Source organism: Bufo bufo, chromosome 4 (assembly GCF_905171765.1).
Source record: "Bufo bufo chromosome 4, aBufBuf1.1, whole genome shotgun sequence".
Classification (NCBI taxonomy): domain Eukaryota; kingdom Metazoa; phylum Chordata; class Amphibia; order Anura; family Bufonidae; genus Bufo; species Bufo bufo.
This window is the reverse complement of record NC_053392.1, coordinates 306,093,583-306,107,551: the sequence shown is the minus strand read 5'-3', so window position 1 is coordinate 306,107,551 and position 13,969 is coordinate 306,093,583. Positions and strand designations below refer to the sequence as shown.

The window sequence follows — 13,969 nt, the reverse complement described above, 5'->3', positions numbered from 1 at the left end:
TGCGCATGCTAGATTTACTTCTTCATTCATGTCAGGGAGGAGCTTCAGGGTATGAGGCTCCCGTTCTTGTGATCAATGTGGTCGGACCCCCACCGATCTAAGGGTACTTATTCTTTTCCGGTATTGAAATCCGGTCTGCGCATGTGCCGGGATATAGGAGGAGCTAGTTTCGCTTTTGATCTTTGTAAAAATGTAAATACCGGATCCGTTATTCCGGATGAGACTGATCCGTTATATCAAAAAAGATATCAGTTTGTATACGGCGTTGCCGGAACTGCCTGCCGGATTCTAACAACGCTAGTGTGAAAGTACCCTAATATTTACCCCTTCTCCTGTGAATAGCTTCTTATAACTGGAAGTTATGGCTGGAGAAAGCCATCTCGGGCTTTGAGGTGATGAGTAAATGGTAATCGTTGATTTGTTTCCATTTGTAAGTAAACACATTTCTAACAGATTAACTTGCTCATCCCTCGTTATTGCAAATTGCCGTGATTGTACTCTTCCGTTTGTCTGACTTTTGGCCCGTCTGTTTCTAATTGTTGTGTTTATTTGTTAACTTAACTTAATTGCTTCCGTCTCTTCTTTATTCCAAAATTTTTAAGCTCGGAGTGTTCTTTCAATATATTTCTTCGGCATTTTAATTTGATTAGATATAATCTGGCAATTAAACTGAAGCCACAAATCAAAATGAGACATTAGCTTCATTTCCTTAAGGCAGCAAAGCAGGCGGAAAAAAATGTATGTGTGCAATATTTGGAAAAAACTGTTTTTCTGACTGTTTTCTGTATGATAATTACTTTTCCAGGGTTTTTAATGGTACTGTATTTTTATTTTCTACATGTATATAATACCATAGAGTGTAATATTACGAATTATGTAGCCAAGGACAACAGTGGTTGCAGTAATATTGGTATTTTTTATATTATCTTACGAGTTCTGATAAGCATTATTAACCTTCTGGGGTTTGTAATAAAAAAAAAAGCGATAACTGACTAATAAAATGGAACGCTGCTGGGTGTTCAGTTGTCTGTGATAGATCCAGTATTATAGAGCTCTACACATGTTAAATGTGGTTTATATGGTTCAGAGAGCGATACCATTGAAGTGAAATGAATATATGGATTCAGTCAATTGCCATATATATTCTTGTAGGTACCCTGTGAGGTACAAGTCAATTTTCCTCATTTTAGGGAAAAAAAAATCCTTCCCGACTCCAATCAGGCAATCAGAATAACTCCCTGGATCAACGACCCCTCTTAGATTTCCCCTCAGTCGTCTTTTTTCTAAAGTGAATAACCCTAATTTTGATAATCTTTCAGGGTACTGTAGTTGCCCCATTCCAGCTATTACTTTAGTTGCCCTCCTCTGAACCCTCTCCAGCTCTGCTATGTCTGCCTTGTTCACAGGAGCCCAGAACTGTACACAGTACTCCATGTGTGGTCTGACTAGTGATTGGTAAAGTGGCAGGTTGTTTTGCAACCTTTGAGTCCCGGGTTCACATCCAACCAAGTGCAGTATGTTTATGGAGCTTTTGTGTTTTCCTTTGGGTACTCCAGTTTTCTCCCACACTCCAAAAAACCCCATACTGGTAGGTCAGTATGGCTTCCTATGGAATTGAATGCAGTGCATATTTGCAAATTACATTGTGAGCCCTATTAAGCAAAGGACTGGTGTGAATTATGCTTATACAGCGCTCAAGAATATTCCATCGCTGTATAAGCAGCATAAATAATGTGATGCATTGTTGTAGCCAAAAGATCGACCTAAGTTGGTGCTAACGTTGGACAGAAATCATACCTAGAAGAAACCTAAAGACAAACACCAGAGGAGGAACTGGAATGAGGTCCAGGAACAGGGTAGATGTCACTTCTGCAGATCAGAATAGTGTAGTAACCAGAGGCTAGAGTCAGGGGTTGAGCAGTGAATGCACGTGAGGTGTAATATACGTAATGTCATTATCAGGTTGCTCTGCTAGTATTGCCATTATGGGAGCTGCCCCGGATTTGAGTGTTGGAAGCAGTGTGCTGTCAAAACTACCCTAATACTGCACCTTGTAAACAAGAGTATGTAAGCGTATACCTCTTAGAGTAAGGCTACATGCACTCGACCGTTCCATTTATTGCGCAAAACATGGAAGTCGCCCGTGTGCCTTCCGCAACGGAACAGGCAGCCCATTGTAGACATACCTATTTTTGTCCGCAAAAGGGACAAGCATAGGACAGGTTATATATTTTTTTTTGCGGGGCCATGGAACGGAGAAACGGATACGGACAGCACACGGAGTGCTGTCCGCATCTTTTGCGGCCCCATTGAAGTGAATGGGTCTGCACCCGAGCTGCAGAAACTGTGGCTCGGATGCGGACCAGAACAACGGCCGTGTGCATAAGGCCTAAATAGGAAGTTTCTTTTCAAATGCACAAGCAGTGCAATTATTTTTTAACCATTTTGGCTGATAGGAGTACGGAATTGTAGCTGTATTTTCCTGATATTTTTTTCATTTGTAGTTTTTACGGTCTTAAAGGATTACGTTTCTGACCTTATCTGTGTGCACAATGCCGTTTCTGAACAGCCGGTCTTTCTGCACTTCATCTTTAGGAGATCTTGATTATGTATTTTGTTACTTGTCATTTTTATTTTAGTGCATACGTTTATATGTTAACTTTATGTCTGTTTGTGTTTTTCCAATCAGCATTGAGGCAGCAGTTGCTACTTTTGCTCAAGCGAGGCCACCAGGCATTTACAAAGCTGATTATTTAAAGGAGCTTTTTCAACGCTATGGAGATGTTGAAGATACGCCCGCTCCTCCTGAGCTCCCAGACTGGTGTTTTGAGGATGATGATGTTGATGACGAGGGGAACAGTATAGGTCAAGAGGCAGAGCCGGGGTCCTCAGGAACTGCCTTACACAGGAAGAAAAAAGAGAGATTAAAACTTGTAAGTCACGCTTTCTCTAAGTTTTTTTTATAATGAATCCATCATTTTTTTTTCTTTAAAAAACTTGTTCATACACAATCAGATGTCTCATCAATAATGGTGACATTTATGGTATTATTGCAATACTTCTCATGGATTAGGGCCTGACCTTCTCAGCAGAAATGCATAAGCTAACAGCGCTCCTGTCACACCATGTATCCTGCCTTTGTTTGTTTTTTTCTAATTGCAAAAAAAAACTGCCCAAAAAATATTTTTGGACTATGAGGGAAAAATGGCAGTGCGTCTTGTAGCCCGAATGCTAATGACCGCTTCCATTTTGTAAAGATAAGGATTTAGCTTTGATGAGTGTTCTGAGAGCAGAGATAAGTAAGCTCCCCTGCCTGACGGAGCGGAGAGAAAATTCTCTAGATTCTGCTAGTAGAGCATCTCAACTCTGTACAAAGAAAAGGACTACATATATGTTTAATAAAGACAAATTGAAAAAAAAAAAAGATTTTTTTAGCTACTAGTGAGTACAATGCACTAGTAAAAAATAAATAAAAAAAATTTAAAAAAATTGCCCCCAAACTCTAATGCAGCCATTAGTAGTGTTCAGTGATAAAAGCAGGTTCTGCTTTGGTACTAATGATGGCAGCATCAGAGCGTGCAGGAGGGCTGTTAGAATAGGAGACAGGTCCTCTAAGGGTGCATTCACCTGACCATATATATTTTGTGGCTCTCAAAACATGGATCCGAAAAAAATACGGGTGATGTCCATGTTGCATCTGTTTTTTTTGCTGGTCCATTGTAACAATGCCTATTCTTGTCTGTAAAACTAACAAGAATAGGACATGTTCTATCTTTTTTGCTGGACTGCGGAACAGACATATGGATATGGACAGCACACGGTGTGCTGTCCGTTTTTATTTTGCAAACCCATTATAGTGAATGAGTCTGCGTGCGATTCGCAAAACAAAAGAATATGGTTGTGTGAATGGGGCCTAAGGGGTAGAATATGACACTATGAATCATATTTAGGGTGCATTCACATGGTCGTATGTATGTTCTATTTATTTTTGCGGGGCTGTCGAACGAATGTACAGATGTGGACAGCTTGCAATGCGCTGTCTGGATTTTTTGCAGCCCTATTGAAATCAATGGGTCCACGTCCTTTATGCTAAAAATGAGGATCGGATGCACAGCAAAAGTTCACTCGAGTGGATGCTCCGCGCCTCTCTGTGATCTTTTTACTATAACATCACAGTCAGATAAAGTTGTCACTGTGATTTTGTAGTAAATAGGTGGCAGAGAGGCGCGGAGCATTATCAGTCATGTTACTGCTCCGTGTCTCTGCTGTCCGGAACGGGGCTGGACATTCTTTCACGCAGCGGATTCCATGCACGGCATCCGCTCGTGTGAAAGAGCCCTTATTCAGTAATGTCAAATTCAGTTAGTTCTATATTAATCTAGACCCTCAACACTGTCTGTGACACTCTTCCCATGGCCTACAAATCTTCCATTGTATTATCCACTGCCGACTTGGACCTTTTCTAGTTCCTGGCACTGCCATAGATGTGGGGTATGTATCTGAGCTGATACAATATGCATGTCTTTACTAGAGGTTAGAAGTTGGCTCTTAGTAGAATTTCTTTCCCAGTCCCTGGCTTGTCTCATTTGACCAGTGACATAAAACTCTGCTATATATTGAGATTTTTCTTACGGCAAATAAACTTGAGTAGTTTTAATAGCTGTCAACGTGAATTTAATGATGTTTGTAGGGCAGATGCTTGTGGGCTTCCATGCTTCTGTAGCATCCCTTTCATTCCTTCATTTCCTAAATGTCACTCTAGGTTATTACATAAACCGGGGCCTTATATTTGATCTTAGCAAAGCGAAAACAGAATGTTAATTGCGTTTTGTATAATTTGAGATGGACCCTCTAGGTGATAGACGCTTGGGTCTCTTTGAGTTTTTTTTCCCTGTGGGGTTGTGTCCTTAAGGTGGCAGTGAAACAGATGGTTACTCGGCATGGCATGGCTTATCCACTGGGATTCCTCTGATGCCCACACTGAGACTGCAGTAAAATCTGTACTTTGTACTGTTATGGCTTTTGTAGACCATCTGTATCTTTTTTTTCTGAAGTACTGTACATTAACAGTTTATTTGCCAGGCAGCTAGAATCTAATGGTACATGCAGTTCGCTATGACAAAACGGCCATATGTAAAGTACAGATGTTTAAAGGGACACTTCTTTTTATAGCCCTGGTTCCAGGAAGCATCCATTTTCCCTCCTTCTTTCCCCCTTTAGTGTTGAAATTATGGGCAGGGTTCAGGTTTGCCCATAACTGTTTGTGGTAGAGACCAGGCAAGAGCTTCTCCCCTCTGCTGATCCATAGGTAAAGGAGGAGGAAATGGACCATTGCTTCAGAAGCTTGCAGAACGTCACTGAGTGATTTATTTAGCTTTTTGCCCTTTGCTCATTTCAGATGACGTAAACTTCAGTGTTTGTTCTTCAGATTCAGTGTTTCCTTGTATTCTGTTTGAAAAGGTCACCACATGGGCTTTGTTAGCATAAATTTCATTATCCATTTTATGCATTTGGAGATACAAATGCCGATAATTTGTGTGATATTTTTATATGGATTAACAATCCCATTATGGATATCAACTCGAAGAATAACATTTACTCAGTCAAGAAAACTGATTCGTAATTGTAAGGATGTCAAGCTGTTCTATCTATGTAACTGTACATACTCACAGTCCCTCTGTCCCCACTGTGCCGCCGCTGCCACCAATGGGAATAGAGGGGAGGAGGAAGGGAGAGACTGTGGCCAGTGCGCCACCAATGAAGATAACTAACCCATTAAATTCAAATATAGGTGGCACCTGAGGGGTTAATTGCTGTGGATTGTCATAGAGGCCGGGTGCCACCTATATTTGTATTAAAAGGTTAGTTATCTTCATTGGTGGCTCAGTGCGTCCCCAAACCCCCCAGTATTATAGTTATTGGGGGCAGTGGCCACAGGGTCCCCTTCTCTTTGGTGGTGCAGTGGTAGTTTCGGAGCCCTAGCAGTAAAATGGCGGGGCTTTGATCGGTTAAGATGGCAGCCAGGACGCTACTGAAGCCTTGGCTGCCATGGTAATCTCCCTGCTGCTGTGTGCACAAAGCACAGGGCAGCAGGAAGAGTGTAAAGTCCTATTCACCCTAATAGATCTCTGTTAGGGTGAATAGGACAAGGGATTAAAAGATCCCAGGTTCTAGCCCCTAAGGGGGGAAATAGTTATAAAATAAAAAGTAGAAAGTTAAAAAAAAAATACCCCAAAATATTAAGTTTAAATCACCCTCTTTCCCAATTTTACATATAAAATATATAAACAATATATAAATAAACATATTACATATCGCCACGCCCAAAAAGTCCAAACTATTAAATATAAAAAAAATCTCTCCTATAAGGGGAAAGACGTAACAAAAGAAAACAAAAAACTGCACGATTCACCATTTTTTGTCACTTTGTCCCCCCAAAAATAGGATAGGACTGTTCTATTATGGGCTGGACAGTCCATAAAATGTGGAATGCACGAAGCTTTTTTGGTGTTTTATTTTTTTCGCGTGGTATCGACTGCCATAGAGTATCGCAATACTTTTTTTATGGTATCGAAATCGAATCCAAATTTTGGTATAGTCGCAACCCTAGTTCTTACGATTATTGGCTGCAGAAGTGACTTCAGTGGTTTTGACAGACCACCTCTACAGCCAATGATTGCGTGCGGGGGTCACACATGTTTGTCATGGAGGTTAGATACAGAGACCAGCGTGGGACCATGAAGTGTAAGAATGAGAGTAGCTTTAAATCTCAAACCAACATTTTAATTTTCATCTAAGAATTTTTTAGGTGTCCCCCAAAAATCATTAACTATTTCAACCACAAGTACAGTGAAGTATAATTTTCATTTGAAAGGTCTCCCTGGTATAACCACAACAGTGACCTGATATCTGCTGTTGGAAGTGTCAGGCATGTGCTCATGTATCCAACAAACATTCAGTTGATTAAAATCAATGCTGAAAGAACCTACTTGAACCTACTTGATCCACAGTATAGTCTCAATGCCGGGTTACTACAGCTCATCCCTCATTCTGGTGAATGCCACTACAATTTGGACGGAGCTGTCTGGCACCTGCGCACATTCTAGCAGCTCATTGGTGGGGGTGCTGGGTGTCGGATCCTAATCAATCTGATATGGATGACCTATCCCAGTGATAGGCAAACTGCGGCTCTCCAGCTGTTGCAGAACTACAACTCCCAGCATGCAAAGACTGCCTACAGCATTCAGCCTACAGCAGGGCATGGTGGGAGTTGTAGTTTTGCAACAGCTGGAGAGCCGCAGTTTGCCTATCACTGACCTATCCTAATGAAAGTCTTGGAAACCCACTTTAACTCCGACTGCTGTATATGTATGGCGGAAGTCCAGGTATTCATCATGGTGCCTGTTCAGCTCCTCATCTTCTGTTTTACACAGCAGGCACGTGGAGACATCTGACCTGTCAGATGCCGTAGGCATCCATAGGAACATGACTGTAAATCATGTTAAATCATTGCATTCTATGAGAGAAGAGATCAGATGATTGTATGTTAAAGGCCCCTTTAAAAAAAAAAAAAGAAAAAAAAAAGCTAGTTTTTATAAATATAAAAAAATTCTAATCACCCCCATTCTACATATTAAAAATAAACAATAAAAAATAAAGAACATGGGTATCGCCACATCCCAAAATGCCCATAAAACGTAACAGGTCAGTTTTACCGCATAGGGAATCCTGTAAAAATAAAACTTAGAGGACCAGTCTCCTCCTCCCTGTACCAATGCAAAAATTGGCATACAGGGTGGGAGAAATTAATGGGGTCCACAGCGAGTGAACGGAGCAGCGCTCAGAAAAAATAGTAAGCTCTATTAAATCCCCGCTGTATGCCCTCCATACGCTGATACTTGGTTTATAAAGTCTGGACCCATGAAAGGTCCTCTTTAATAGAACAGAATTGCGTTTTTATTTTTTTCAAATTCCACCCTATTTTGTATTTTTTTCGGCTTCTCACTACATCATATTCAATATTAAAGATGCTAATAGAAAGTACAACTTGTCCCGCAAAAAAAAAGCTTCCATATAGGTATGTGAATGGAAAAGTAAAAATGTTATGGCTCTGGGAAGGCAGAGAGTGAAAAACGAAACTGGCAGCTGAAGGCAATTGTGTGGGTCCCATGTTCATATGTGCCCACATTGCTGTGAAAAATGAAGTTTTAATATATGTAAATGAGCCTCTAGGAGCAACGGGGGCATTGCCGCTACTCCTAGAGGTTCAGCTCTCTCTGCGATTGCCATGTCCTCTCCACTTTCACCAGGCCAGGCAGCGAAAACTTCATCGCACCTGGCCCTGTCAATCAAAGTGCAGAGAGATGTAGAGAGAGCAGAGCCTCTAGGTGTAATGATAACACCCCCGTTGCTCCTAGAGGCTCATTTACATATCTAAAACATAATTTCTCTCAGCACATGGGACCAACACAGATGTCTTCAGCTGCCAAGGGCACATGTAAGGCTACTTTCACACCAGCGTTTTCCCTTTCCGCTATTGAGATCCGTCACAGGATCTCAGTAGCAGGGAAAAAACGCTTTAGTTTTGTCCCCATTCATTGTCAATGGGGAAAAAATTTAACTGAAGGGAACAAAGTACACCAGAATGCATTGCGTTCCCTTGACGCGCAAAAAAGCGCATCAAGCAAGACGGATCAGTCATGACTCATAATGCAAGTAAATGGTGACGGATTTGTTTTCTCTGACACAAAAGAAAACGGACCCGTCCCCCAATGACTTACAATGGTTTTAGAGACGGATGCAGATGGTTTGTATTATCATGACGGACGCGTTTTTGCTGATCCTTGATGGATCCCGCAAAAACGCTGGTGTGAAAGTTACCTAACTGGTCGGCCAGTTTCATAGATACAAAAATCCTGATAGCTGCCCTTTAAGCGGTAACTATTTTCAAATAGTCATTAGCAAACCTAGGTCAAATCTTTTAGTTATAGTTGACAAATCCACCAAATCTTTGCAGTAACCCTGTCTTGCAGTGTCCTAATGATAACGGTCCTTTATGCAAGGCTTTTTTTATGGCAGTATTATGTCTTTTATATTGCAATAATGCAGACACTGAAATTATTATACTGTATGTAATATAAATGCGCTTTTATGGCTGTGGGTTGAGTTATGCTGCTCATCATTTTTGTTATTGCATGAATGAATCCTTTACATTGCTTTATATTGTTAATTTTTCAAGATCTTAAATGTGGAACTTTTCCCTATATGTGATGTGCCCCATTTGGGTTGTTGTAAGCTGTGTTCTCCAAAAAAGTGTGGCGTTCATTTACAGTAAAAAAAAAACCTTTTAATCTGACGTTAAAATGATGGATTTGACCTGGCAACCTGTATCTAAATCAGAATTACGGCTAAATAAAATTGGACATCTAAAAGTTGTCTAATCCGTTTTCAACACGGAACTGTAATACCGTGGAGAGCCACACAATACAGGACACAAATGACTTGCAGAGGGAGAAAAAAAATCTCTGCTTATGTATAGGTAGGCAGACAATGTCATAGAGCAGCAGGAAATGCTAGCAGAATGCTTGGATGTATAGGGAGAGGTATAAGCAGTAGAAAGAGTGAAGTGCTTATGCCACTGTACAGAACACTGGTGAGACCTCACTTGGAGTATTGTGCGCAGTACTGGAGGCCATATCTCCAGAAGGATATAGATACTCTAGAGAGAGTTCAGAGAAGAGCTACTAACTGGTACATGGATTGCAGGATAAAACTTACCAGGAAAGATTAAAGGACCTTAACATGTATAGCTTGGAAGAAAGACGAGACAGAGGGGATATGATAGAAACTTTTAACTACATAAAGGGAATCAACAAAGTAAAAGAGGAGAGCATATTTAAAAGAAGAAAAACTGCTACAAGAGGACATAGATTTAAATTAGAGGGGCAAAGGTTTAAAAGGAATATCAGGAAGTATTACTTTACTGAGAGAGTAGTGGATGCATGGAATAGCCTTCCTGCAGAAGTGGTAGCTGCAAATACAGTGAAGGTGTTTAAGCATGCATGGGATAGGCATAAGGCCATCCTTCATATAAGATAGGGCCAGGGGCTATCCATAGTATTCAGTATATTGGGCAGACTAGATGGGCCAAATGGTTCTTATCTGCCGACACATTCTATGGTATTTGTATTAGAATTTTTTTTATATATATATATATATATATATATATATATATATATATATATATATATATAATATATATATTTATTTTATTTTTTTTATACTTTTAAAGGCTTCCTAAGTTTAAAAGTGACTGCTATATACCTGACTGTTTAAAATTTTCAGCTTCATCTCTCATTCATGCTGGTTTAAAGGAATTTGACTGTAAAAGCTTTAAAGTGGATCTGTCACCACAAAATACAGTGCAACCTGAAAGCACCATGTTATAGAGCAGGAGAAGCTGAGCAGATTGATGTATATTTTTGTGGAAAAAGATTTAGTATAATTTGTAATTTATGTATTTATATCTTTAGCTTTTTCCACGTCCTGTCGGTACAGGAGGGAGGGGTTATCAGTGACTGACCGCTATCTCTGTATACACACTTATACACACAGTGTTATCAGTTACTGATAACCCCTCCTATACTGATAGTACTTCACAGGAGGTGGAAAAAGCAGAAATATAAATGGATAAATTACAACTTTTACTAAATCTTCTCCCACAAAACTATACATCATTCTGCTCAGCTTCTCCTGCTCTATAACAGAGTCCTTTTGGATTGCGTTGCATTTTGTGGTGAGAGGTCCTCTTTAAAGTGGTTTTCCCATTTGTGGGATATGTTTAGGATATGCCAATACTTCATGATGAACTAAGCAAGCTTCGGATCATCGTTCCGAAGTCGCTTTCTTCAAAACTTCAGATAATGCTATTTGGAGATCTGTTTCTGTACAGCCTCTGATGAAGCAAAGTTAGTTATTCGCGAAGTTGCGCAAGACTTCGTTGAATAACTTTGGTATTTGATTTTTAAAGAGGAAAACCACTTTAAAACTTGGATCCGAACTCCGCTTCGGTTCCGAGTTTTGGAACAAATGGAGTTCGGACAGAGCAGTCCGTGCCTGCTTTGCTCAACCCTAGTGATATCATTGCAGGCAAGATTAGAATTATAGCTAAGCAGGTTAACTGCCGTAAAAGTGGTCTGTGCAGACCAAGAAGTGGTGCCCATTAGTAGGCGTCGTGGCAGTGTGAAATTGGAAGAATTTATTGGTTTTTGTTTAAATATAGGTGTTGACATGGAAAATGAAAAATAACATCATCAAAAATGTTAAACATAAAAACGTGGTTTAGACAATAGGTCATTTTCTGATGACACATTCCCTTTAAGTTTCACGGCTGTAAATGGACGGTGGTTGCACATGTGCCTTTGCTCTCCCTTTGCTTCAGGGCCCTGTTCTGGAGGTAGGAGCGGGTCCCAGTGGTGACACTCACACCTGTTGGACATTTATGGCATATCCTAGCGATATGTTGTAAATATCCCAAATGGGGCAGCCACTTTAAAGCTTTTACAGTCAAAAATGTATATTAAGTTACTAAACAGGTACATAACAGTCACTTTTAAGTTAAAGAGGTTTTCCGGGATTTTAATATTGACAACCTGTCCTCAGGAGAGGTCATCAATATCAGATCGGCGGGGGTATGACCTGTCCTGAGGATAGAAGGAAAGGGACACGCGCACCGCCATTCTATTTCCCACAGTGCCGATCGATATATTGTATACACTGTCCCGAGGATAGGTCATCAATATTAAAATCCCAGAAAACCCCTTTAATGTCTCGGATGGGAATATCCTTTTAAGTATATAACCATCGTAGGATATCATTTTACAGTTGATATACAGAATTATTATATGTAAAAAGTTTAGTAACTTTGTATATACACTGCATTGCTTATCTTGTATTGGTCTTTGGTTAGAGCCTATATTATAGCCCAGAGCTGCATTCACAATTCTTCCAGACTACAGAACTAAAACCCTGACCATTTTGCTTTTGTTTTATGATTTCCTATTTAATAAAGCATGCTTTCCTTCTTCTGCTGTTTTCTTTGTGTACTATTTTTCTTGAGCCTTCATAAAGCTATTTTTGTGAGTAAATTATTATTAATATATGTATATATTTTTATTTATTTAAACAGGGTGCAGTATTTTTAGAAGGTGTCACAGTAAAAAATGTAACCCAGATAACAACGCAACCGAAACTTGGAGAATTACAGAGGAAATGTCAACAGTTCTCTAATTGGGAAGGGTATGCGAATTTCTACCTGGCTTATATTATTTGGTCCATCTGCCCTTGCAAATAGTTTCAACTTCAATGGGGTCATTTATCAAACTGGTGTAAAGTAGAACTGGCTTAGTAGCCTATAGCAACCAATCAGATTCCACCTTTCATTTTCCAAAGGAGCTGTCAAAAATGAAAGGTGAAATCTGATTGGTTGTTATGGGCAACTAAGCCAGTTCTACTTTACACCAGTTTGATAAATGACCCCATATATATCTAATGGAAGAGAATCTATTACTATTGTACAGGTTCATTACAGTGTTATCTGCTTTTACTTGAATGAACCTGAGCCTGCAGTACATTTCCCAGACACTACACATCGTACAGAGCTGTGCTAGTTCTGGCCCGTCACTACTCCTCCTATCAGCTATTGATTGGGATAGTCTGGACTTGGGGCCCCTTTCAATCTAAAGCAAAGCTCATCAGGATCCAAAGGGGTTGTGCCACAATTAAAAAGGACATGTTCCCTGAGAGAGGACATGTCCTGTGAACGGCCAGCCTCTGAAGAGAATCTAGCAGAACAATTGGAGCAATACATGGAGAGATCTCTGGATCCATGAGAGGTAAGGGCTGGTTCTAGATGTGTTAGAAGGAGATTATTATGTACTATATGATGTTTCCTTTTCACCTTTTATATTACTAATGGGAGACCCCATAAGTCCCAGGAAAACCCCTTTAACACAAAGCCAGCACGCTGTTTGGTATTTTTTTTAGGAAGATTACCTGAATACTTTAGGGATGAGCAAATTGCTTTGTCTCATTAGCAAGGGTTCTAACTTGTGAGGGGTGAAGAAGTGCCACCTGCCAGTTGATATATTGGGTTGGACATCTCGCCCGGTCCTGACATTCTGGGCCCAGCACCGCTGCTCGTAGCAATGCAGGCACTGAATCTTAAATTTGACTTTTTGCACATGCGCCACTACAGTGTAGGACTGGGCTGTCTAGGGCCCAGCAGTACAGTTTATTTTGGGTGCCCACCACACGGATACATCCAAATATTACCTGCTCACACAGCAGCAGGAGGCTAGAAGATGATTAATAATGGGGTCCTTGCAGCAACTTTGAGAAGGCAGGTCCCTTGGAAAGAAGGATACTGACTGGCCTGTCTCTGTACCTAAAAGTCATCTCCGCCACATGAATGTGTTTTATAATAATAAACTGGGTGTTTTCTTAAATCTTCTACCCAGTTTTTTTTTTTATATGAACATATGAGGTGCTGTACACTGCCCATGTATATGTAGTGCAGTAAGTCTACTGTGTTATGTGCTACTTGTGCAGGGGGTGAATGACAAAGGGGGCCACCGGGGCATTCACGTACCCCTGTGGACCAGTCCGAGCCTGCGCCACTACACTTCTACGCTTTGGTGCATAAGCCTCTATTCAAGGCATATTTTTAGGGCTGTGCAAAAAGTCCGGCCTGGTCAATCAACAGGCAGGTGGCCGCTTCTTCACTTGTGGTGACAGCCCCTTTCTGAAAGTCAGATTTTATCCTCTGCACTAAATATATATTATGGTACTGAAGCAGTCCCCGTTCACAAAACCATGTGATAGTTCTGTACTAGTTATTTGCGTTTTCATCAGATCTTCTATGAAAAATGATTTAATGGTGCTAAAATAAAATGAAAACATCTGTATATAG

At 40.4% G+C, this 13,969-nt stretch overlaps 1 protein-coding gene across 1 annotated transcript in view; it reads left to right on the top strand.

The window, feature by feature from the left end:
• The window catches only part of RNGTT (RNA guanylyltransferase and 5'-phosphatase), a 420,910-nt gene that overhangs the window by 44,073 nt on the left and 362,868 nt on the right, over positions 1–13,969 (top strand). Inside the window, exons 6-7 of the mRNA XM_040428751.1 lie at positions 2,690–2,933; positions 12,188–12,297. Of these exons, the coding sequence (XP_040284685.1) occupies positions 2,690–2,933; positions 12,188–12,297 (354 nt within the window). The remainder of the gene's footprint in view (positions 1–2,689; positions 2,934–12,187; positions 12,298–13,969) is intronic.